General features: G+C 39.3%; 1 protein-coding gene and 1 long non-coding RNA gene across 2 annotated transcripts in view; both read left to right on the top strand.

The window, feature by feature from the left end:
- Window positions 1–2,320: 2,320 nt before the first annotated feature.
- On the top strand, window positions 2,321–4,019 carry LOC122769919. Its single transcript, XR_006360479.1, has 3 exons — window positions 2,321–2,621; window positions 3,698–3,729; window positions 3,929–4,019. It is a non-coding gene; the product is annotated as an uncharacterized LOC122769919 (long non-coding RNA).
- A 2,330-nt stretch (window positions 4,020–6,349) lies between these two features.
- The window catches only part of LOC122770144 (rabphilin-3A-like), a 28,317-nt gene continuing 7,449 nt past the window's right edge, over window positions 6,350–27,217 (top strand). Inside the window, exons 1-11 of the mRNA XM_044027148.1 lie at window positions 6,350–6,631; window positions 17,613–17,715; window positions 17,846–17,857; window positions 18,748–18,885; window positions 18,969–19,098; window positions 19,751–19,834; window positions 19,940–20,117; window positions 21,603–21,788; window positions 22,975–23,136; window positions 26,305–26,384; window positions 26,549–26,623. Of these exons, the coding sequence (XP_043883083.1) occupies window positions 17,639–17,715; window positions 17,846–17,857; window positions 18,748–18,885; window positions 18,969–19,098; window positions 19,751–19,834; window positions 19,940–20,117; window positions 21,603–21,788; window positions 22,975–23,136; window positions 26,305–26,384; window positions 26,549–26,623 (1,122 nt within the window). The 5' untranslated portion in view covers window positions 6,350–6,631; window positions 17,613–17,638. The remainder of the gene's footprint in view (window positions 6,632–17,612; window positions 17,716–17,845; window positions 17,858–18,747; window positions 18,886–18,968; window positions 19,099–19,750; window positions 19,835–19,939; window positions 20,118–21,602; window positions 21,789–22,974; window positions 23,137–26,304; window positions 26,385–26,548; window positions 26,624–27,217) is intronic.

Below are 27,217 nucleotides of genomic sequence, written 5' to 3'. Positions count from 1 at the left end.
TGGGATACGACGTCGAGATGGTTCACTCCGCAAACTGGAAACTGTACAGCGTATGAATTTACCTATGTTTTGTTTCTTTGGTGCCTTTATGATGAGAAACAAACCAGGAAGTGTATGAGGAAGTGCGTTTTAATGATTTATTTGTTCAATGGAGCAAAGAAACCAGAATATATACACATTTAAACAAGCAGAAAAATTCAGAAAACACTTTGCCGAGATTATTTGTCCAACACGCAGGTCGAATTGAGACCCATCCACCCTGACTTCTTTTTCAGGTGTCAGTTTCTTCTCCTCTTTTATCTTTGATTCTTCCTTCAGCAGCTGGAGTTGCTGTTTGAGGTTCTGCTCCAGTTCCAATGAAGGACTGGGTCATGAAATGTTAACTGTGGGGCGATGGAGCGACACCTCATTCTCTCTCGTCCTCACCTTCTCCCTCCTCGTCCTCCTGACTTGCTGTCATGTTGCTCTCTGATTTGTGTGAGAACTTCTCCTCAGCCATTTTTCTCTCTCATCCTCCACTCTTCCTCCTCCTCCACCTTATTCAGACAACTCTCCTGGCACAGCTGGATCTCCTGCTTCACCAGCTTTAGCTCCTTCACCCAGGCCTCGTCCTTCTCTGCCAGCTTCTGTCTCATTGTTTCCTCCAGAGCTTCGAATCGCTCCTTCCACTCCGACTCTTTGCCTCTCAGCTCCATCATCAGTTTGGCGTTCTCGGCCAGGGAGTCGATGTGGGCTTTCGTTCTCATCACCCTTTCCTTTGTCTCATGTTTGAGGAGGTCATTTGTTTTCTTCAGTTCCTCCTTCAGCTGCTCTGCTCATCACCGTTTCTTTGTCTGTCCATGTCAACAGCTGAGATGGTGGTCCAGTGAAGGACTGGAACTTGACACGTTGACCTTGGAGTAATCGAGCAACACCTCTTTAACATCTCTCCCGTCCTCCTCTTGACTCGCTGTCGTGTCTCTCTCTGATTTGTGCGAGAGCGTCTCCTCTCTCATCCTCCACTCCTTCTTCAGCCAATTCTGCTTCCACTCAACCTCCTCGACTTTCATCTCCTTCATTAGTCGGACGTTCTCTGCCTGAGAGTCGACGTGGGCCTTTGATCTCGTTGCCCTCCTCTTGTCATTTTTGAGGAGGTCATTTGGTCTCTTGACTTTTTGGACCTGCCGCTGCTTCACCCGGTCGTCCTCCTGTCTCAGCGTCGTGATTTCAGCCCTCAGAGATGTGATCTCTGACATGGCCTCGGACAGCGCCTCCCTGAGGACATTGATGGTCTTTCTCAGTTGCAGTGCAGCCAACCTACTCTGCTCATCGCAGTTTCTTTGTGTGGTCATGTCAAGAGTTCAGATAGTGGAGGCCATCACTTCAGAAAACACTACACAAAGTTCTTCAGCTGTACACTGAGAGGTTGTTGAAGTCGCTGCAGAAACTTGCTCTCGCTGACTCTCTTCTTCTTTTTCCATCAAAGACCTCAAAGCCGTCACAGAACATTTAATTCTCAATCGATGAACAAATAAAAGTTGACCATTAAAAACACATTCATATTTATTTATTTATGTGTTCTTTTATTCATCCATTTACAAGACTGGCCACAGGTACAGCTGGTTCCTCATCAGCAGGAATTGAACCCACAGCCTTCCAGTTGAAAGACAACTTGCCCTCACTTTTTTAATACTTTTACTTCAGTACATTTTATATCTATGTATAAATGATAATAATAAATGGATGGATGATTATGTAAATGTAGATATTTTCACTGTGACATCTTTCCTTTCCTTTGTTGCAACAAACACTTTAGCCTCTAGGTGGTGCAGTTTAACCACAGCAAGAATTGAAGAGTGGGAGGAAAGGACAGTGATGTGAAAATGTCAGTGTTTGCGTCTTAAAGAGATAAATTGTTGTAAAACAGTGTTTTAATCCTTAACTCATGGAAAACTCGTGGAAAATGTTAGCACTTAATTTCCCCCCTGAACTTCATCTGTAAAACCAAATAACACAAACTAAACAAACATGATGACTTAGTTTGCCTAATAGTTTTAATGACTTCAATTTTCTTTCTTTCTTTAACTGATCGACTGGACCATCTGACATAAACAAGACGTCACCTCTGAACTTGCTCAGTGGGACTGAACCATGTTACATTTAAATTGCGAACAAATCTGTAACTCGTAATCAGATCCAGATGAAACTTTGAAACAATGTTTGATAATATTTTGTATGTAGATTATTACCAAATTCAGATTGATCTGACAAAAACTGGTAACTTCTAACAGAAGAACAAACTCATGCCTTCCTTGGTGAACATATATATATCTATACACTGAAAAAAGGGGAAAAGTGGAGTTGTTCAATTTACAAATATTAAGCTTGTATAAATAACATGAAATCTTTCTGTTTCCCTTCAAAACATATGCCAATCTTGAAGATCACACTTAATTTTCAGCGGTGTTACATCTACATATCTAAATCATGTTAATACCAAATGAAATAGTTATGGTTTTCCTCCGCCCCCTTGGAGCAGTGGAAGGAAACCCCATCTATCGAGAAACTTTCAACGAGGGAATATTTTGGGGTCTGCCATTTCACCACTGATGCTGCAAGCACCAACGAGTCATCTGCTTAAGGTAAATTTAATTCACTCTAATAAATTATCGTTAGGAAGTGGGAGACATCACTTCAGAATCGTTGTTTTCACTAAGCAGGACGTTTTAATCTGCTATTAACATCGAGCAAGTCAAAGTTAATGCTAGCGTTAGCTACCGTGAGCTAGTGCTATGCTAATGCCTGGAACAGAACTGTATATGCTTTCTCACGATATTCATTGAAATGTGTGCACACCGTGTTTTTGTGTAGTGTGAAATGTGCGGTATATCAATTACTTTTTGTCATTTATAATGGGAGTTTGACATATAGTAAAAGTGAATCTGTGGTGTTTGCTGTTAAATAAGCCTTACGCACAGACATTGTATGTACAGAAGACTTTTTCCACGTCCATGCATCCGAGTTTGCGCGCGCCGCATCCGACAAAGTTTCAAAAATTCAGAGCTTGGACCTGACGTGCCCGGCCCGACACAGTATATGACGTCATTTTTGTCACGCGCCCGGCACATTGCAGCCTGTGGGCTATAAACCGAGTAGCATCCATCCAGCTGCAGCCCCGGAGACTATTGTGTAAACCGGTCGGCCGCGGTGTTCGGCGTGGCGGTGTCCGGAATGAAGGTGAGCCGGTCGAGGGGAACAGGTAACGGCGGTCGGCGTCAGGTCCCCGTTCGCGCGTCGCTGCCGTCGGGTCGCCTCAGGTAGCGTCTAGCAACTAACTTAGAACTGGTGTGGACTAGTGGAATCCGACTGTTTAATTAAAACAAAGCATCGCCAGTGCTCTGAAAGTCAAAGTGGAGAAATAAAGCGTGGGTGTCAGGTAAACGGTGTGAGTAACTATGATAGAATGATAAATGTAATATAATATAGAGTTTGAACAGTTATCCCACTACCTCTGTTAACCCCTGGTAACATGTTTATCCTTAAGATGGTTTGGGTCAAATTGACCAGAGGTGTCTATGTGGTTTTAAAAACAGTATAATTCTGTTAACCCAATAACCATAAACATTTATCTGTGAGCCAATTAACACATAGTAAAGATTCATATTTGTTCTGAAGTTTGCATGTGAATTCTCATAATTGCCTCTCCTATGTACTCCAGACTCCTTTCCTTCCAGTGTCCGCCAGATTACAGTGAGTAGTGTAATCTACACACATTTTATTTAAACTTCACAACATATATTGTGAATACTTCACTTTACACATGTACCTGTGATTTGACACTCCATACTGTCATAAAGAAACCTAATAGGTTTGATCCTTGGCCTCGTTGAGTCAAATTGATTTGGAAAATCTGCATAAACCTGTTAATAAAGTAACTGTCTCTTTCCAGAGTGAGGACACTGAGGTTGTAAGAGAACTAATCATAAAGGGACTGTGCGTATATCTTCACGAGGACCCAGCACACCTGTTCATGGAATATGAGGTGAGTCTAACTAATGTATTATTTACAGCAGAATTTAGATTACTTTACAAAGACAAGTGTTTTAGAATAGATAGTTTGAATCCCGGCTGTGTGTGTAACAATGCTTGTTGTGAATGTGTGTGTAACAATGCTTTGAAACCTTTCTTCTTCCCCTTCAGGTGGTGATTGGTCATATTTGCTCCTATAAAACTTTATTGAAATTATTGTCTGTGTCCTGTAGAATGAAGACCCTGCTGCAATCCAGGACGGAATTGAGGACACCACGGTGGGAATTTTCCTCATAAGGCAAAATGGCGGTAGTGAGGTAGAGGACATCCTCGTGGTCCTTGAAGGCCAGGCCGTATTGGTAGACCTACCAAGTGTTGGAGTGGCGGTTGCCATGCTGTTTGGCCTTATTTACAACTTGAACCTGGACTACCCTCCTCAACTCAGATACACCTTTGAGGTGATACAGAAAGTTGTAATGGAGTTGGAAGGCAAAGTGCTGTCAAAAAGGGCTCAGGCCCTGAAGATCCGACTCTTTGAATAGAGATGGTATTTTAGAAAATGTCATTGTTTTCTGTTTTGCAAATTTTGTTATATATGTTTATATAAGTTTATATAAGTCTCGCGCGTTGCCTTAGTTTGATTTGACTGGGCTTTGTTTTTTTTAAGAGCAGCATACAGAGATTGCCTGGGACTGTATCAATAACCTTGTAAAGTTAGGTTCCTTTGTTTTCCTCTTTTTCTTGAGAGTGGGTTTATGTGGTACCCTGCTCCGTTTGACATTTCTGTTTTGTTTCCTAAAATAGGAAGCCACTGATTGGAAGCACTTTAAAAGGTTTAGAGCATCTTTGAAAAGTTGCAGATATAAGACACGGAAATGTTAGATTTTGTCAATGCTCAGTTAATTGTTAATGACCGTTCAAGTTGATGAGATTCAACTTTATCAACTTTTTGCAATGTTCTAAAGATATATTTTTTTAGTTGAATTAATAAAAGGGTTGAAGTACAAATTTGTGTTAAGTGTCCTGTGTTTGACGAATTTTGCTTTGCTTTTCATATCAATGACTAATTGATCAGTTGGCAACCAAACAATGTACATCATACTAAATTGTGTACATTTAATTTTAATGTACAATTGGTAAATTCTAATTGAAATACAGTATAATAAACATAAAAAATGGATAACAAATTGCATAATAAAAATGCAATTACAATCATGTAATAATGATATGAAATAATTGTGCTACTAAAATGTAATTTTATTGTTTGTTAAATGTGAACAAATTGGGGATAATTGCATGATGAAATCATATTTGTCTAATGTAAAATTCTTAGGTGTAGTAAAAAGGAAATATTCATTATGGTGTAACATGATTTTATTATGTGCAATATTCATGTTGGCATAACATGATTTTTTTGTGTGCAACCGATGTCCATACTTTTTTCATGTAAATTCAACAGATTTTTTCTTTCAGTGTATCTATCTATAGATAGATAGATATATATATGTATATATATATATGTATATATATATATACATATATATATATACATATAAAAGTACTGTCTCATAATTCTGTCATATCTCACAATTATCTGATACTAACTTGATGACAGCATCTCATAATTCTGACTTAGGATCTCAAACTATGAGACAGTGTCCCAATATTGTGACAGCATCTCACATTTATGACTCAGCATCTCTTAATTATGACTAAGCAAGTCAAAATTAGGAGATACTAACTCAAAGTTAGGACCTACTATCTCATGATTATGAGATGTCTCAAAATTATGACTAAGCATCTCTTAATTATGAATTAGCAGCTATTAATTAGGACCTAGCATGTCAAAATTATGAGTTACTATCTCAAAGTTATGACTTGGCATCTCATAATTATGAGATAGCTCAAAACGATGACTTAGAATCTCTTATTCATGACTTAGCATCTCAAAATTCTAAGATACCATATCAAAATTATGACTAAGCGTCTCATACTTAGGACTTAGTATCTCTTAATTATGACTTAGCATCTCCAAATTATGAGATACTAACTCAAAATTATGACTTAGTAGCTCTTAATTAGGACTTAGCATGTCAAAATTAGCTTAGCATCCCAAAAGTTTGAAATACTATCTCTTAAACAGGCTTCCTCACAAAAATAAACAAATCCAAAAAACACTGTAAAAAACCTAAATGATGTAACTGAATCTTCAGTGATGAGGACACTCATGAGTGGACGTGGATCTGATGATGATGATGATGATGATGATCTCGACTCTTCTTAGCTTCACATCACATCACATCTCGGGGTTTCCTTCCCAGGGCACCAAGGGCTTTCCAGCGTCCACGCACGCAAGGAGTGACTGAGTTTTCCCACGCAGCGTGGAAGAGGAGGAAGAAGAGGAGGAAGAAGAGCAGAAGGAGGTACGTCTGCTTCTCCTCCAACCGTGACGAAGAGAGCGAGAGAGAGAGAGAGAGAGAGAGAGAGAAAAACACGGGTGTTTGGCACCGTGCGCATTCACTGACGCTGCTGCTGCTGCTGCTGCATCCACGCGCTGCACAGAAATTCAACCCGCATCATCATCATCATCATCTGAGAAAGGAGAGGAGGAGGAAGATCTCAGGTAGGTTTCACCAATTCCTTCGAAGGCGTTTAAACCAAAAAAATGTGCAAATACGCACATTTTAAAAAGCATTATTTTCATTTTCTTTTTTTCTTTTTTTTACCAGTGACTCACTCAAATTCTGCTTTTACAAGTTGAATGAATGCATGCACCATTTCATTCATTCATTCACTCATCCACAACAGAGCAGAGATAGAAAGATAGATTTTTTTTTATTGTTAATCCTTTGAATTAAAAGATATGTGTGAACATGTGTAGTCAGCTGCTGATGATGAGGCAGCTGATGCAAATGAGCAGTTAATTAATACCAAAAAATAAATAAAGCATATGTTCGTCCTCAAGTCATTTCTCTGCAGCAGAATGTTGCTGTCATCCTCATCTACTACTACTACAGCATAATCTGTATTCATGAATGGCTGGATTAACACAGTACGTGGCAGATTTTAAGGATTTAAATCAACACATCGCTGCTGATGGTGCAACAGCATTATCATCATCATCATCAGCAGCAGCAGCAGCATCATCAGTGCTGCTTCTTTTGTTGCAGATGTGATGTGTAAGGAGCTGGTGTGTAAGTCATGTGGTCAGATTGTGTGGTTGCAGTCAGTCAGTCAGTGCATCAGTACGTCAGTCAGTCAGTCAGTGCATCAGTCAGTCGGTCCCTGGGCGTTGCTGCAGGATTCTTTTTAACGGCGCACACTGGGGCTTCCTGTGGCCGCAGACCTGAGAGCTCAAAGCATCGGTGAAGCCTCCAGATGTTGACACTCGAGCAGGTCCTGACTCCAGCTGTGCCTCGCGAGTGTTGGATGGTTCCACAACGGCCACTGATGCTTCATATACGCTGTCCATTTCTTATTTTATTTTTTAGGTTTTTACCCCAGTCGACTCCGTTCCGATTCACAAGGCCCCTGATTCGATTCATTCAACGTCGATTCGTTTAGAGATGTTTCAGTTGCCATAACAATGTTTCTACAGCAAATCTGACTTGACTTTAAAAACGTGGGAGAGACCACGGACACGTTTAAGTGTTTTAATCCCAAGAAAGCACAGATTCGAAAACCCAGTGAAGATTTCCCATGACTTCAGACTCAGTTAATAGCTGGTGTGTGTGTGTGTGTGTGTGTGTGTGTGCGATGTTTAATCAAAAAACTGTGGATGAAGTCATGGCTGAGAAGAGAGAATCGACTATTGGTTCCGCTCACGCCCCCAATCGCTGGTCAGTTGTAAATATTAACATGGAAGACTCTGATGACGTTAAAATTGCGTCTGTTAATCCCTCACATTACAGGATAATTCAGCCAAATAATCTGTTCAAATCAGCCTGAAATCTGACTTAAATATCGTGATAATGATAATACCATATCATGACTTAAATATCGTGAGAATATTGTATCGTGACTTAAATATCGTGATAATGAACGTATTGTGATTTTCCTCCAAGTACCACCACAGGAAGCTCGCGTACCACTGGTGGTACACGTACCACAGTTTGAGAACCCTGGGGGACTAAACATTTAAATAACCTACATGTGTGTGTATATATATATATATATGTGTGTATATATATATATATATATATATATATATATATATACACATATATATATATATATATACATATATGTCTATATATATATATATATATATTTATATATAGACATATATGTATGTGTATATATATATATATGTATATATATGATATTTTGACCCATATGTGCATCTACTCTCCAGTGTGTCGCTGCTGCCTGTGTTTGCACAGAAGTAGGGCAGAGAGAAGAAGGTGGTGGGGGAACCCTTGCCTCCACCGCCTCCACCATCTCTAACTGAAGCCTCCCGCAGACCTGAGGCGCTGAGATTAGGCGGGGGGAGGGGAGCAAAGACTGAATGAACGGTGCGAGATATCCGCAGCTGCCTCCTCTGTGGTGATTGGACGACACCCACAGCGTTGTGCCGCGCTCCCTTTGTGTTCCCTCTGCACGGAGAGGTCGGGTCATTTCGCGTTTTTTTTAAAGCGAAAGAGCAAAAACTGGGTAAAGCTTTAGGCAAAAGGTGGGAAAAAGAGATGGAGGAGTGATGCAAGTGCTCTGTGTGCTTACTGCATTATTTAAAGCTGAGTACGAGCCGGTAAAAACCCTCCAGGTCACACTATTATTGAATATAGTGAATATTTTCTGGTTTCTTTCCTAAAAAAAATACCTGAATAATTTCTTTTTCATTATTTCAAGCATTGGGGAACACAAATCAACATTTTCTTACATTTATTGACCAAACAACGCGTTGATTAATCGATAAAATACAGAAAACATTCATGAATTGTAAAAATAATCATTTCATTGTTCAGGTTCTACTACGAACACAGACCAGCAGAGACAGAGACTGCGTTTAATCCTCCTGATTCTCTCCTGCTGACGTTACCATGGCCACGGTTAATAAAGGTGTACATGACTTTTATGTAATCTTAATTTTTTTGCGGCAGCAGCTTATCAAACAGGGTTACGCGCAGTAGAATTGAACTAATTGCACCCACAGTTACAGGAACGTAAACTATCACAATCGTATTCATAATTTTCAACATTTTTACAATCAAAATATTAAAATATAGTTTTCTGAGTGAATCAGTTAAAAAAGAGAGAAGGCTAGATATCACAAACTTCAACTCCTACCCAAACCAGTATGAATGAATGAATGAATGAATTCTAATACCTCCATCAAAAAGGTCATGTTTTCATTGGTGTGGGTTTATCTGTACGTTGTTCCTACTGTTAGCAACTTACTGTCTATGGTTTTTGACATAAAACGGTGAATATTTTGTGATCGTGTTAGATTACGTACTACGTCATTTTTAAATAATATGGTTCGGTCCCACTGTACAAGTTCAGTAAAATGTGTATATGTCAGCGGCATCTTAAAGAATCACTATGAAATTTGTTATGCTTATGTAAAATGTTAATATATATAAGCAGGTAAAGTTTTATACAGATCCAGAAAGTTATTCTGGATCAGAATGTAAACATTTCAGGTGCGTTACGTAAAACGAAAAGTAAAACCCTTGTTGGAGGTCTGTGCTCTCTGAGTGAGTTTTTATTCTTTAAAAAGTTATTTAAAATGTACATGTCTCTAAATCATTGAGTGAAAATGTAGATTATCAGACCACGACAATCATTTAGCGCTTTTAAAGCCGCAGTGCGTAACTTTTGGGCGACTGTTGTTGCTCTTGTGTTATCGTTCCGCCTCTGCTTGGTTCCCCGTCCTTAAATTCTCATCAGAGTGATGGATGAGAATTGATTTAGCGGGCCTGTCTGAAGCCCGGTGATTAGATCCATTTAAACGCGGTGGCATATTGGAGAAGAAAGATGTAATTAATGTGGCCTTTAGGAACAAGTTCCCCCGGGAGAGCAGGGACGTGGAAATCTAAAACACAATCTATCAACGCCTACATTTCCAACCTCTCTATGACGATTTATACACATGAGAACGGGGTTTCACTGCTATTGGGAGCGCCTTTTATTGTACAGCGCACTGATATCGTAAAGTGTTCATTCTCTAGTTGTATTTGAATTAACAAACTTTGCATTTAAAGTCATAAAGCAGAATCCCCAATGGGGCTTTGTTTTGTCTCCAAAGTGTCAGCAGACTTTTAGAAAAAAGGCTTTCATTTGCTGACAGACATCGTCATCGCGTTGTCGCTGCTACTTTGCTGGTTGGACGGTTCAAAGGGGTAAGAGATCTAAAGACCGGGTGACTGATAGAGACCGAGATCAGTTTAGTTTATCTCAACACCACCACCACCAGCTGCTGGTTTCGTCTGGTTAGTCAGAAACGGGACTCGGCACGTCCTTTTTAACGACAGACCTTTACTGCTCGTGATTTAACGGCCCCCGTCTGGTCGTATTTGTTTCCCTGAGATTAGATGTGAGGAAACTGAAGGAGCAAGACTGGCCACTGCATCAGCATCAGCAGCAGCAGCAGCAGCACTTTACCTCTGGGGCATGTAAGGATGAATCACTCACCATCACCCCAGCAAATGTAAGACGTACTGCAGGTTCCTGCTGAAGTGCAGCAGCTAATTGACTGCTGTTTACTTCCACAGCTCCAGGGCTCTGTGGGTCTGCGATGTTGTGATGTGGCCAAAAAAACAGGTGCTCAAGATACTGAAATTCCTTTCAAATTGATAAATTATGCAATCAAATTAGCTACAAAATTGATCACTAAAATGTTCCGGTTCATACTGATCTTCATTTGAAAGATTTGATTAGGGGTGGAAAACACAGGGTACCTCACAATACGACACGGTACGATGCGATACATGGTCCACAATACCAATAATATCACGATACAATATGATACGCCGCCACGTTGTCGTTTTTTCCAAGAATTAAAACTCAAATGTGAATATGTTCTTGTTTCTTGACAAAGACAAACACATTTTGTCAAAACGGGACATTTGATTAACACTCTTAAACATTTTCTTTAAGCTTTTATTAATCCTGAATATCCTATTGGCTCATCCCCCACTCACAGTAGGAAGTGGGCGCGGCCTGTATGTGAGCCAAACAAGGCAGTCTGCCACCAAAATGTCAAAAACATATCATCGTTAACGGCCTGAGTTTTATTGCAGTCTCCTTTTCCAGACCATTTTATCGCCTGGCCCCACACTCTGTAACTCTGCAATGAGGCCAGGGGACAAAATAAAGTATATGAATGAAGTCTAAAATAAGCAGTAGGACAAAATTTTGTCTCCTGAAATATTAAAGAACAATCACTGGATACGCGTCCCCGAAGGATTAGTTGTGCTCATTCACTGTGTTGCCGTGTTGATTTCCAGAATGAGGTCTGCTCAAACAGTGATAGCGGGATAACAGCATGATGGCGTGTTGGTCAGTGGATGATCTTTCCTGTTTGTTTTACCAACAAAGCAGGAGCTGGAGCTTTGCCCGCTGTGTGTGTGTGTGTGTGTGTGTGTGTGTGTGTGTGTGTGTGTGCGCTTGAAGTGGTACAATGTTCTTCTCACATTTGAGAGGTGAAGAGTCGTCACAGATGGTTCCACAGATGGTTCCAGTCCACACCATTGTCTGAGAGAAAACATGGGATAATCCTCCGTTAAAAGCCACCGACCTGAAAAACCGACAATATTTTCATCACGCTCGTACCTCGCCACATTTAAAGTCCACATTCAGAGTTGGTAGTCCGTTTGACACGGAACCTACCAAAGGTGTGATCCTTACTCCATCGCCACTGATCAAAACACCCACTTAATGTTTGTCGCAATCCTTTAGCCCGTGGTATACTTGCGCAGTGCTCGTCACTTTGTGCGGACCTTGGTGTACTCACGCGTCAGGGTCCTGTAGTATCTCACTTCAGTGATACTACAGGGTGGCGATACAAGTCTGGACGCAGGGTATAGGACTCATTCCTGCCATAGAAGAAGAAGAAGAGAATGACACGACAGCTCCCTCGGACACGTCTGGTTCGAGTGGCTCACAGCTTGAAAGGCCCGTCGGGCAGGGGGAGTCGGGGTGCCAGTCGGTTCTTGGGTCACCAGGTTGAGGCTCGTGTGACAGCCCTTGGCGACTACTTCCTCTGTTGTCGAAATGTTTTTTCTGCTTGGTGGGCAGGGCTTAATACTCCACCTACCAGTGGAGCAGAAGTTCAGTTTGCGCATGTGCTGTCCACGTGTAGATTGGGTCCACCTGTTGGGTGTGTGCGCGGAATTATACCAGGGCCTTAACGCTTTAAAACCTGGGACAGGGCTGAAAATCATTTATTTTATCAATCAGATCATCTTAAATTTCAATTTAAAGGGATACCAAAGTAAAATTAGTGAAATGGTAACCACCGTAAGATTATCTCTGAGAGCTATGGAGTAATTGTTGTTTTTTTTTTGCCCAACCAATGGATAAATGGTGTAAAATGCAATTTTTTTTTAAGCAGTTTGTATGATAAGTTGGGCTATACTGGTGAATATTAGTGTAAACAAGAGGCTTAAATTGAAGAAATGACTCATTGTTCATCAGTGGTTCAGGTGTATCATGGGGAAAAAACACTATATTTTTGTTTAATGAAGTTGTAAAGTCAGTCAAATTAGAACAAACACTTGGGGAGAAAGTGTCAGATTTTGCTATTTAGATTCTCAATATATAATCATATCATGGTAAAATGTCCACTGTACGATATTTATTGCGACATCAGTCGACTCTGTATTTATGGATGTCAGTGAATGAGACATTTTCTTTGAAAAAAGCAAATAGATATTGACTTTTTTTCCAAGCATGATGTTCCAGATTCACCACAGGACTTAACTCTGAAAGTGTGGAGCAGCCAAGACTCTCCCGGATCTCAGGCTGTGCCGTTTCTTAATATATAAAACACTCTGAGCTGCCACCAGGACAGATGGTGGAAATGAAGAAATGAAAAGTGTTATTTTTCCTCCAGTTCTTTTTAACTCCGCAATATGGATTTTCTATGACATTCAAGGCAAAAAATACAGTGCTTTTTTACAGTTTTTACATTTTTTATTTACTTAATTCCCTTATATACACTGTAGAAAATGGTTGTCAAGGAAGGAGAGAAGGTTATATTTAATTACAGAAATGTAACTAACATTAAGGTTTAAGTACCAGTGGCAAACTAAAATATGAAACTCCTACAGAAAATAAGAATCTTTCTGGTGTCAAATGACTAATTATTATTCTTGAAAGTTATAAATGCTTCAAATCAGCTTGATCAAGAAAAAGAATACATTTTTTAACATTTCTTGCCATTACAGATTTTTTTGGTTTCCGGGTTCAAATATTCTATAATATATAGATAAAAAGGATTTTACCTTTCTTAGCTGTAGACTTTGTTTTTTACACAAAATTTTGGATATCTCCGCTGGCTAGAAAACCAACGTTATGCTAGCAACGGCTAGCTAATTTTTTTCGCCGTCATCCGTCACCTTGCACGATACGTTAGTTTGATTTTTTTTTAGCATTGACGGTCACTCAATGTGCGTGGACTTTCACAAGGATTATGAAATCACTCATCTCTGCTGTGCTGGTATGAAAATCAACTGAGCATCAGCACCTTTTTGAAAACGGACCTGAGTAGCGCTGAAGTGAGTCCAGGGAGACTCAGCGATGGCCTTAAGTAAACCTGGGTAAAGGATTGTGGGACGGCGGCTGCAGCAGCAGCACTTTGAGGTGACCTCCATTATGTAGTAAGTATGTTTTAGCCCGAGGCCTCAAAAATGACAACTAGAAGAACAATAAATTAACCTGAAACCAATTGTGGTAACTCGATCGATCTCCGATTCTCATTAACCCCGTTTCACAAGTGTGTCCTTCTTCAAAAGACGGTGAGGGAATTGTTGCCCTGGAAATTCAAGTGAAGCATCACTTAGTGTCACTTTATCCAATAGAATCTATAATCCAGGACACTGAGAGTTAGCGAGGAGTGAAAACAGGCAACAAAGTCAGTCACATGTTCTACTTTTTTAATTTAAATGTTAGATTCAGTAAAAAAACAAAACATTTTCATTTGATTTATCTGTTAATTATTTTCTAAATTTCTTGACTGACTACAGAGACTAAGATAATCCACTTGTATTTACCTCATTTTAAGGGAAAATAACAAATTCACACATAATGAAGTGAAAACACCTAAAAACTTACTTCATCATTTTTTTGTAAAATAATTTTCTGCCAATTTACAACTTGTTATAGAACAAAGAGCCCAATAGTGATAGATTATATGCTGCTGTAGATAATCCATAGTATTTGACTTTGAAATAATCCTTAACTGTTGTTTATTTTCTTTTTGGCTTTTATAATTTAATACTTTGTAATAGTGTTGCTTATTTTTATCTATCTTTTCTATGACTTTTTGCACTATTTGTCACTTGTTGACCTCTGACCTCTCTGCTGCTGTAAAAAAGATTTCTCCAGTGTGGGGGATCAATAAAGTCTAATCTAATCCAATGTAGTTTAGTCTCATCAAGTCTAATATGATCCAATGTAATCTAGTCTAGTTTGGTTTAATTTATTTTAGTCTCATCTGGCCTAGTCTAGTTTAATCCAGGTTTACCTAATATGGTCTAATGTAACCTTTTCTAGTCTAATCCAGGTTTAGCTAATATGATCTAATCTAACCTAATGTAACCTTGTCTAATCTAGCCTGATCTATTCTATTCTAATTTAGTCAAGTCTAATTTAATCTAGTCTTGTTTTATCTAGTCTAGTCAAATTTAATCAAATCTAATCTATTCAAAACTAATCTAGTCTTGTCAAATCTAATGTAGTCTATTATAATTTAGTCTAATCGAATCTAGTCTTGTCTCATTTTGTCTAGTCTAACAATCAATCCTTGTCTAATCTAGTCTTGTTTGATCTAGTCTAGTCAAATCTAATCGTGTTGAGTCTAATCCAGTCTTGTCTCGACTAATCTAGTTTTGTTAAATCTCATGTAATCCATATTAATTTAGTCTAGTGTAATGTAGTGTAGTGTATTTTAATTTAATCAAGTCAAATCGAATCTTGTCTCGTCCAATATTATGATCTATCCTAGTCTTGTCTAATCTAGTTTAATTTAATCTAATGTAATTAGTACTCTCCTGTAATCTGAGTCACAGATCCACAGAGAAAACAAGTTTCTCTACATGTGTTTCTAAAAATAAGTGAGTGACTGTGTGTATGTGTTCATACGTGTAGATTATGTGCAGATGCAGATCTGTATGTTCTAGATCCATCCTCACCTCCTCCACATGTGACAGAGAAGCTGCATCTGTGTTGATGACTGTGTTCCTGGTCCGTCCTGCTGTATTCATGTGTTCATACGTGGTGAACACTCACTCCGCTGATGGTCATGTCACTTAGTCGGCAACATGACATTTAGCCTCGGGAGCGAGAAGAGGAAGAAGGAGCCTCCACTTGACTGAATCAGCGGCTCCGGGAGGAAGAAAGATGATGACTTGTTGTCACGGTGACGCAGATAAAAGGCCGCGTGATATAAACTCGATGACTGTGTGAGAGTCAGAGACGAGTCACCGCGCGTACGTATGAAAACACGGATCAGAGTGTGTCACAGTTTGCTTTAACAGGTCTTCACAATATTATCATGCGTCGTGTAAAAACCCCCCAAACCTGCTTCTTTCCAGTCTTTGCAGGATTATACTGGATTTAAAATGTTCACTAAACACAGTAGTTTTTTTTAACTTAAATATATTTTCTAATATTATTAAAAGCAAAGCAGATTTTTGACAGACAAACACATTTAACCTTGGTTGACATCAAATTCAAGGCCTTTCCAGGACCAATTCCCAAATCAAATTCAAGGAGCAAATGTGTCGACACAGCCACACCCTTTACAGGACACTCATTTGAACTACTTGGAAATTAAAAATTTCAACCTCAGAGTGTTATTGGAGGATATAACTAAAGACTTTTAAAAAAAAATGTGTTACATTTTTTATTTTCATGTAGTAAATCAAGGTCTATGAAGGTACCGTATATGGTTCCTTGCCCGTCTGTGGATTTTAGAACATTTTAAAACCGTGTTTTCATACCCTGGTCCTCAGGAACACCTGTCCTGTGTGTTTTAGATGTTTTCCCTGCTCCAACACACCTGATAGATTTCATCAACTTACCATCATTAGATCTATGAAATCAACTTCACTTCTTTCTTGTACTAAATTCAAGCACTTTCAAGAATTTCAAGCACCTGTGATCACGTTGTGCTTAGTAATTGGCATTGATACGCAGAGACAATCAGCCATTCACTCTCTCACTGTTAGTTTCTCGCGTCCAGTTAACATTTGCTTGCACTGTGGGAGGAACAAACGTTACAATCGTGAATGCAACCTAACTTTAATGACTTTAGAAAGTTTATATTACGTTTGGTCTTTATGGGGGTGGGAGGGGGATCAAGACTTGATTATTTGCTAAGATTTTGAGTCTAAAAACGGAGCCGTCTGAGTGTTTAATGCACTCGACGACTGGAGATAAGCTTTTGCAGTCAAAGAGTGAACAAACAGGCCGACAACACTCAGCAGCACTAATGATGAAAGTGTGAGCTGTGAGTGTGTCTGAGCTTTTATCTCTCGACAGCGGGGCCGGACAAAATGGCTTATAAATAATATCTCAGTATTTTTAGGCGTGATACATCTCGATATGAGTCGGAACAAAGGGCTGTTGGAGCTCCAAGCACATGAAAAGTTGTTCTCTGTTAAGAGGTTTGTGCTTCTCACAGGACGGCGACGATGCATTTCGCTCCCTCCCAAGCTGTGGCAGCACATTGCTTAAGTGCTTGAATTTGTGGGAATTAGTCCTGGAAAGTCATTGAATTTTGTCAATTAAGGTTCAGTGTGTTTGTCTTAAAAAAAATCTTAGCGTGACCTTAGATTTTGCTTTCAAACTTCACAAACAAATTGGCTCTGTTATAAAAACAAGCATTTACTACAATACGCGTAAACATTATCATATCACCCCAACGATGGTTGTCGTTTTAGGATTGATTTAAGAGGGGAACCTTTCTTTGAAAACCTCAAGTTGAGCTTGACTCCCAATTTCTTGTGTTCTTGTCTGTGGTGCAATATAATGTCATTTTCCTATTGTTTCATGCTATAATTTAATCCAATCCAATTTATTTTCAAGCACACATTTAAACACAACATTGTTGACCATTCATTGTTACCGATCAGGGGAACATACATCCGACAATCGTCTGCACAAAAATGCAACGGCATGCCAGGGGAAGCTCAGGGGAAGTAGATAGAATGAGAACAGGAGGGGCCCCAGCATTGAACCCTGTGGCACTCCTCTACACGGCATGACTCAACTCTTTTGCTTTTCCATCAGGGATAGTACCTGGTACCTGGTGTGTTTTTTTTTGGTACCTGCTCTGTTGAGGTTCCAAGCGAGCTATGAAGTCATGGAAAACGAGTCCATGTGCATCTGAACACGGAAGCTGTGAGCTGTGAGTTGACTGGAGTCTGTGTTTATTTCAGACGCAGAGTGTGTGTGACGGCGCAGCATGACGGACACGGTGATGAGCAGCAGCTCAGATCGCTGGATGTCCAACGACAGGCAGAGGAACATGCAGCATTCTGGGTAAGTGTGAAAGACTTTGACAGTCAGTCAGAATGGCATTTTTTCTGTTTTTTTAAGTTCAACAAAAACTAAACTATTCCTCTTCTTTGTTTTTACCTGCACTTTTCTGACGTTTGGCCTTTGACACCAGTGAGAAAGAACAGTAAGTTGTCACCTTGTTATTGTCTGTGTTTGTGCTGTGTCACTGTTCACACTGCTGTGTCATGCGTTTGCTCTGATTTTAAAAAAATATCTGTTTTCCTGTGTTGTGTTTTACTGGATAAAACCTGGATTTTTTTCTTGGTAGTTTGAACAAAGTCTAACCTGTAGAAGTCGATTTTTTTGACTTTATATTTAGACGATTTCCATCTGATAAAATATAACTAAAAACAAACACTACAAAAAATTTGCTAAACTTCAGTGACCAGTTATTGAATGACAATAGTCTTTCTGCACTGCAGTGCAATTATATACAGTATATTCAACAAAAATAATGTAAAAATTAGGAATTAAATACATGAAACAGGTCATAAAAAACAAAAATGTATCAAATAAATACAATTTTTACATTTTATGCATAAAAGGTGAAGTTTTATTGACAAAATGTCAAGTGTATTAAGTTTCTGACAACAGAAATTTAAATTAAATTTAAATATTGGCTTGAATAATCGCCCTAAATGAACCATTGTTTTAAAACCGTAAAACATTCCCACGACGGAATCAATATCATTCTGTCCCCCACCTCTTCTCTGTCCCCCCATTTTTTCCTTTCACCACAACCTGCCTTGGCAGATGGCCACACATCTTTGATTCTGCTTTGAGTCGGCTCATTGTGTGAACTGTTGGGTTTCTCTGCTCTCGATGATGTTGTCTTGAGATAATGTAGTTCATGTTGTAATTTGGCGTGATACAAATAAAGTTGAATCAAGACACTTTTGTTCTCACGATAACGCAAATTTGGCAATTCGGTTACATCCGTGTCATTAAATTTAACTTAAAAAACAACAACACAAAGGTTGTGTAATCTAAAGTGGAGACTGTGTCGACCTACAGGGGCAACTGGACCACACAGCCCGGTCCTGGTCCTGGTCCTGGTTCCAATCCAGACCTGACAGACGAGGAGAAAGAGATCATAAACAGCGTGATCGCCCGTGCTGAGAAGATGGAGGCCATGGAGCAGGAGAGAATCGGGTGAGAGTTCGTACAATGTAAAAAAAAAAAACTGAGTGACACTGTCGGTGATTTATTTGGACGTGGTGACGTTTTTTGTGCAGGCGCTTGATAAACCGCCTGGACGACATGAAGAAGACGGTGTGTGGGGACGGAGTGTCCCGCTGTCTGCTGTGTGGAGAGCAGCTCAACTCGCACGGCGTCACCGGTGTGGTGTGTGAGGACTGCAAAAAGGTAAGAAACACGTACTCAGGATATGATGAATGATTTCACTAACGCTCACCCGGAGTCGCAAAGATAAAGGGTCAAGCAGCTTAGTCCCCACTGTCGTCATTTTTTAAAATAAGTAATAACTCTTAGAAGAAGCTCTTGAGATGTTTGATGATTTATTGGAGTCTTTTTAATGTTTAAGTTGAATTTTAAACAGTCATTTTTCACTGTTTAGTCAGTATAGAGATATACAGAAGGTTGTAATGAGATCATTTTTACTCCCCCAAAAAAGGACATTTTTGCTGGTTTTCTCTAATACCAAGGATTAACAGGATTATGGTTTTCATTTAAACATCATTTCTGCACTGTTTGTCTGCATTAACAAGATTATTTTATTTAAAAAAAACAAGATATTTCTAGATTTCAAGAAACTAGCTGGTTCTTTTACACTGGAGGTTTCACTCAGGTGAAAGACATTTACAGATTAAATTTTCAAAAAAAACACAAATTATACATAACTAATGTGCTGTCGGGAGATAAACATGGAACTGTGGCCTAATATTTATCTCTTTTTTGAGCCAGAAATGGACAATCAGCATAAAAATCTTATATAGTGAGCTGTTTTATTTGTATTAATAACGTCTCGTAAACGTCTCTATCGTCTCCTCTTGCGCAGAGCATGTGCAGTAAGTGCGGCACGCAGTGCGGCAGTCGCCCTCGCGCCGTGTGGCTTTGCAAGATCTGCCGAGAACAGCGAGAGGTGAGGACGTCGCACGAGTCCACCAAACAAACAAGAGACCTTAAACCGTTTGTTTATTGGACGGTTTATAAAGGACGTCTTTCGCTTGTGTGTTTTTTCCCTCAGGTGTGGAAGAGGTCCGGCGCCTGGTTCTTTAAAGGTTTTCCTAAGCATTTCTTGCCGTCACCCATGCCATTAACTAAAAAAGAGGCGGGAGCCAAGGAGGCGGCAGCGGCTGCGGCGGCGTCTCGCGAGAAAGCAGCTCCTGCAGCCAGAGAAGACACGACCCAACCTCAACCTGCAGGTACGTTCAACCAAAATGACTTTGTCTGTCTTTATTGTGGGGACAGTCTGACAACACAGTACACAGAGTACAGTATTTATTATCATTGTGTGATCGGTGAGTAGCTGCTAATTTAAGCTGTTATCTCTTTGGAGACAATAGGCAAAAGTAATAGAGGGAATCTACTGGTTCCAGGTGTGTAAATATGATGTCATACCCAGATTATGACGCAGAAAACCATCGAATGAAATGAAAACGCCATAGTGCGGATGTAGCTTTGGTCATAAAATGACAGTTTTGACCACAAACCACAACCTTTTATTATTTGGCAGAGGAGTGCGGATGAGGAGCTCAATTAAGCTGTGTGCTGTGACATGGGAAGAGCCTCCAGGTGGTTCTGGCATGATCACAGAACCACTCCACACTTTCACTACCTGTGCAATGTCTTCTCTCCATCATATCGTAAAATGTAGAGCGGAGCTGGAGCAGACAGACAGGCAGGCAGGGCTGTAATACTCTACCTGCTGCATATATAAAGTATTCGGCTGCCACAGCTTGTTGTAATGCATGTAGGTCAATGTCTTTGCAACGGAAAAGCTGCAACATCAAAAGTCTGCAGAGAGGGGAGAGAGTATTACTCGGAGTATTACAGGTTCCACTGCAGCAGGAGCCGGGAGTGGTTTTTGATTATGCTCGTACGTCTCTACCTCAGGGTTCGGGTCACACGTGCACATTCTGGATTTAATCTCACTTTACAATTAGTAGTATTTGTGTTTTCTTGTATTCTATATCTATCTATGATTTATTTAGTTGTCAATTATTGATCGATATAACAGTAAATGCCTGGTTCGCTCTAAATGCTTGAAGGTCTGTGTAACTTTAGCGTTTGTCTCTTTGTACAACTTCGTATTACATTACATTCGATATTTTCCTCCTTCATTGTCCCCTTGAGGACATTTGTCTCAGGCTCAGTGTCGCTACATTATTCATGTAGGAATCGTAGTAAAATCACAACCCCCCCCCCATAACATTTACATTCAAAATTGTTTGTTTAGGATATTAATTAAAAGGACACAAAACATACAGATAGTTTTATTTCCGAATCCTAAAATAGCAGATTAAAGAAAACTAACTAAACTAAAGTTTGTCCATGACAGGATTTTTAAACGTTTTAAATAACCTACAGAATCCTTTGTTGGATGTACTGTAGGTCGTGAACTCTTGTGCTGTTTTGGGGCTGGAAGTTTTTCTTCTTGCGTTGTCTCACATTTTTTTCTGGGTGACAATTTGTCAAGTGTCTTTTCATAGAGCTCAAATTCCCTGACGTGAAGGTCAGGGAATGTTGGTTTTTTTGACCGTCACCTTTTCTCATTTCATGACTCAGGGAAACCAGAGTTACGTGTAAAAAAACTTCATCATAAGACCACGGTGGTATCAGGACACTTTTGTCCCCATGACATCAGGACATTGAGTCTGTGTGTTGACTGTATTGTTGGTTATTTGTAGGACCAGAGCCACAGGGCCGTGCTGGTTACCCACCTGTAGCTCCCAAACCGGCAGCCGCGCAGATGGCTACCGGCGGTGCTGGCCCTCAAGAGGCGGGACAGGGAAGTCCAGTGGTGATGAAGAAGATGGTTCCTGTTCAGAGCTCCAGACCTCAGTCCGCTGCGTCGGTCACCCTGGCCCAGCAAGGTGAGAGGAAGCTTTGCATGTTTCCCAAAGATTTAAAGAATTCTGCAACCAGTTATTTCATTTAAAACGGTCTTGAGATGAGATTGCGGAAAAGAATATTAGGTAAATAACAATAATAAACTTTGGACATGTCAGTTTGTCTGAGTTGCTGGGGAAGAAGAACAGGAACAGGAACAGGAACAGGAAACACAACAATATTGTCCTTCACCTGAAAAGTGGACATGAGAGTATGAAAATGCTGACTCATGCTAGCCAAACACACTGCACACTTGCTTGAAAGTAGTGGTGTGTCTGCTGTCATCCATCTGTCTGTCTGTCTATTGAGCTATGTATCTATCTATCTAACTATGTATTTAGCTAACTATCTAGCAAAATATAGTTGGCTAGATCAATCTAACAATCTATTGAGCTAGCTAGCTATGTCTTGAGCTAATTATCTTGCTAAGTTGTTAACTAAATAAAGATTAAATAAATATAACTATATATAACTTGAGCTAATTATCTAGCTAAGTCGTTAACTAAATAAAGATTAAATATATATAACTATATATAGCTTGAGCTAATTATCTAGCTAAGTCGTTAACTAAATAAAGATTAAATATAGATAACCATATATAACTTGAGCTAATTATCTAGCTAAGTCGTTAACTAAATAAAGATTAAATATAGATAACTATATATAACTTGAGCTAATTATCTAGCTAAGTCGTTAACTAAATAAAGATTAAATATATAGATAACTAGATACAAATATCGAGCTAGCTAGCTATGTATCTAGCTAACTATCAAGCTAAGTAGGTAGCTCAGTATAATTAGCTAGGTCTATCTATCTACTAGCTAGCATTGCTAGTGCTGCTAACAGCAGACTACATGTGCGACCGCATGCCATTATTTTATTTGTAAATTGATTATTTTATAAGTTGAATTAATTAAAACGCTGGTTTATTCAAACTTAAGTTAGGATTCTCTTCAAAGTTGCGTTATTAGCAAAATATTGAACCATGTGCGTTGGATTTTGGAGTTGAATTTGTTTTCGGTGGTCTTCTTTGCGACATTATTTTTGGTTTTTGAATTTAAGATGTTGTGTGTCTTGGTTCTTAAGTGTGAAATATGATCAATCAACGGATGTATGTATTCATGCTTTCATGATCGCATGATTCATGATCGCATGATTCATGATTGGCAGGAGATGGAGGTGCGTTCTCCTCTGGGGCCGAGCAGAGAGCGCCACCTGCGGTGAGAGAGGAGAGGAGGCAACCCGCTTCCTACGGCTCTGTCCCCGCCCGACAGCAGCCTCCCCCGGCTGATGAGGAGGAGGAGGCCAACGACTATGACTCCGATGAAGCCAGTGAGTGCACCATCTGTTTATTCTGCTCATGACTGCTTGTGATCTTGTTTAATTTTAACTCGTTTAGCCTGAAATGAATCATATTTTTTATCAATAATTGTGGGAAAGTTGCACCAGATGGGGCGTTTATTTTGTAAATGAAAATAAACTGACATAAAATTGTGGGCATTTGTGCTTTTAATTTGGCAGCATTCATGATCCCCTGAGTCATTCTCTGCTGACGCTTGATTTGGCCTTTTAGCCGACCACTAATACGTCATATCGATAAAATAACCAATCGTCCGAGCAAACGAGCAAACGGAGAGTATTGTTCCTGCAGCTTCTCTTGAACTGGGTGGAAAATGACAGATGATAAGCACCATATGTTGTCGAAGCATGAAAATCAATATGCAAGGAAGTCAGCAGAGGGAAAGTGTATCAGGATGTGAATCGCTAAATCAATAATGAAACATAAGCTGCAGTGCAGTCCAGAAAGCATGAGACGTCTTCCTTTTTTCTTCTACATGGCTTTTGTTCTTAGCTACTGAAATATTTTACTCACTTATCAATTTAAGCAGTAAAAAGAGGCATTTTGTGTTTTTTGAATTTTGAATAAGGGGTTGTTTCTTTAGATGCAGTCCTGGCCTAGACTCAAACTCAGTCCCTAAAAGTCTTGATCTCATCTTGGTCTTGATTTCCTAAAGTCTTTGTCCTAATTTCATCTCTAATTCTAAAAGTTTTGATCTTGGTGCCTAAAAGTCTAGGTCTTGAATTTGTTTTGATCCCTTAAGTCTTGGGCTTGACTTGGTCTCTGTCCATAAAAGTCACAATAGTCTTTGTCTTGAATTGGTCTTTGTTCCTTGAAGTCCTGCCTCTAGAGCCCTAAAAGTCTTGGTTTTGACTTAGGCTTTGTCCCAAAAAGTCTTTGTCTTGTGTTTCAGTCCTTTAGTCTTTGTTTTGTATTAGTCTTGGTCTTGTCTTGGTCTTGTCTTGGTCTTTTCTCAATCTCTGAAGGTCTTGGTCATAAATCATTCTTAATCCCCAAATGTCTGCGTCTTTTCTTCGTGTCAATCCCTTAAAGTTTCGGTCTTGATTCGGTCTCAATCCTCTCAATAGTCTGAAGATACTTTGGTCTTGATCCTGTCTCACTCTTGTTGTGGTTTTGATCGCACCGCATGAGTTCCTTTATCGCGATGCAAAAAATGTCCAGAAGAAAGCACGTCCACTTCTGAACGTCCCCCACAACCGTTCGGTGTTGTTTTCTCCAGACCAGAGTCTAGTCTAGTTTCTGGACGTTGGACTCCTTCAGGTTCTTTCATGAGTCCTTCCCTGACGATAAGCTTCCATCTGGCCACTTTGTCATCAGGCCCAGCGCGGTGGAGAGCTGCAGTGACGGATGTCCTTCCGGAGATTTCTCTCATCTCCACACAGGATCTCTGGAGCTCAGCCAGAGTGACCAAAGAGCCTGAACACCCGTACAAATCATTTCTACAATTACATTTCCTCCTTTGTGATCATGGGGAATGAGTGTAAATTCAGGGGATTGTTTTTATTTTGGCTCATATAAAATATATATATGAGTATATACATATATATATATATATATATATATATACATATATATATATATATTTATATGTATATACTCATATATTTTTTTTTATATATATATATGTGTGTGTATATGTGTGTATGTATGTATATATATATATATATATATAAATATAAATATAAATATGTATGTATATATATATATATATATATATATATATATATATATATATATATATATATATATATATATATATATATATACATATATATATGTATGTATATATATAAATATAGCCCATATAGCCCATAAACCAGTTTTAATTCTAAGAATAGTGCCATGTCATTTTCATGCTCTGCGCCCGCAGCATCAAACAGCCTGTATTCTCTCTCTGGGGAATTGGCTGTTAATTTATTTTATTGAGATCTGGTAACATGGAGCAGCGCAAATAATATGAGGTGCAGCAGTGGGGCTTTGAGGATCCAGATTCCCTCTCGTCCTGGATCCGCTCCCCCGTGTCAGGTGATGAAAAATGCACTTGTTTTATGTGACGGTGAGAACAGAGGAGGACCGTGTGGTGGCTGCTGACTGATTCCAGTAACGTCTTCAGTTTTTACGCCGAATCTCTGTCCAGAAAAGTTAACGATTATATAAAATCTGACTTTTGATTATTTTGTCCCCAACAGCTTTGCTAGGCAGTGAAACGGCTCCAGCAGTGTGGGCAGCACTTCACTTCACTGTTTTGTTTTTGTTTCTTCTTAATTTGCTGAAAGTCTTCCTTTGAGAGTTGTTTATTTAATTTATTTTCTACCACACGCCCTCGTCTTTGGTTTTCATAAGATACTGGCTCCAAACTGGAGTGAGACTGAGGATATTTTCACAGTTGTAGGATCCCCACTGCTACATTTGAATATGTACATTAATTATTACATTCTATGACATACAGTACATGTTTTACCATTTTTGGGAACACAATTCTCTCTGTATTATTATTTACTTTAGATTCCACAGAGTTTTTTTAGACAAAAACTCTGTTTTCTTTAATGTTGTACCACTGGAATACAAGATAAATCAGCTGGTTTACAGCTGCACACATTTACTACATATTATTTTTGTTTTCCTCACAATTTTACTTAAATGCTGAGTCATCTGTATTTCACATCATAAAAACGATCTTCCTTTAAAGTTTCAGGACCCCCCATGGAGTTTTGGCACCAACATACATTAAATTAAATTAAATTAAATTAAATTAAATTAAATTAAATTAAATTGGTTTTGTGCCGATTTCTAACATACATAATTTTTTTTGCCATATAAAACAAATTATATTCTAAATCCAGATTAATGTGACGTAATATCACTTCATGATCACAAGGTTTCGTAGCCTTTAATATTTTCGCTCCAGTTGAAAATCTTCAACTTTGCTGCGTTTGTTGTGAACGCAGCGTTCCATCTCTTCAGAAGTCTTGATTCTCATGATGTCACATTTTGTCTCTTTCCATTTAAATGCGTTGAGTGAATTATTCAAGAGTCCGTGTCTGTGTGTGTCAGACCTAACGTGACGACTGCTCTTTCTTTCTTTCTTTCTTTCTTTCTTTCTCTCTTTCTTTCTCTCTTTCTTTCTTCCTTTCTTTTAGCCACTCTGGGCTCTTTAGAGTTCAGTCTGCACTACGACCAGGAGAGCAACAGCCTCCAGTGTAGCATCATCAAAGCAAAGGTACCAACGTTCTCCTCTCTCCTCTCGCCTCACACAAAGGAACAATCACATTCAAGTGGATTGTGTTAAAACGCTCCTGAATGGCTCTTTAGCTTAATTGCTCTCCGCTGCTGCTGCTGCTGCTGGAGATGAGGTGATGGACACTGTGCTCTGTCTCTCCTCAGGGTCTGAAGCCCATGGACTCAAACGGTCTGGCAGATCCTTACATCAAGCTTCATCTGCTGCCGGGGGCCAGTAAGGTAAGGACGCGCCACTCCTACGTGAAGCTTTTCACCCCGATGAAAGATTTATTATCTTAATATCCTGCTAAGCAACGCAGGAAAGGGTGGTAACTTTAGAAGCCACTGCTGACGGTGAGACCAGGGCTCTGTGCAAGCTCAAGCCTGACACCTTGTGGTCGAAATCAACAAATGACATCCGGATGATGGCTAGGAAGTAGAAACAGGGGGATGTATTGATACTAAAAATCTCACAAAATCATTGTTGGGGATTTTCAAAGGTTTTGCAGAATTTTGAGGGAAATCTCACTTCCAGAATGAAGTAGGACAGGAAACCGCAGTTCAGTCTCTTCTCAAATATCATTATCCTAAATCTTTTAACTTCAACATCAGTGACCCAGAGACTAGAGTTAAATCATTTAATTACATAAATGGGGCTGATATTTGCTTTTTAAATAATTGCCATTTGTGGATTTTAATGTATTCATCAGATGATTACAGTATTTCTTATCATATTTATTATATTTTATAAGATGGAGACAATCTCGCCAATGAAATGAAATGAAATCAGCAGAAAAACATAAACAAAACATAGAAAAGTGGAGTGTAAAGGAT

The sequence above is a fragment of the Solea senegalensis genome, linkage group LG5 (assembly GCF_019176455.1).
Source record: "Solea senegalensis isolate Sse05_10M linkage group LG5, IFAPA_SoseM_1, whole genome shotgun sequence".
Lineage (NCBI taxonomy): Eukaryota > Metazoa > Chordata > Actinopteri > Pleuronectiformes > Soleidae > Solea > Solea senegalensis.
This window is presented reverse-complemented; position numbering and strand designations above follow the sequence as displayed.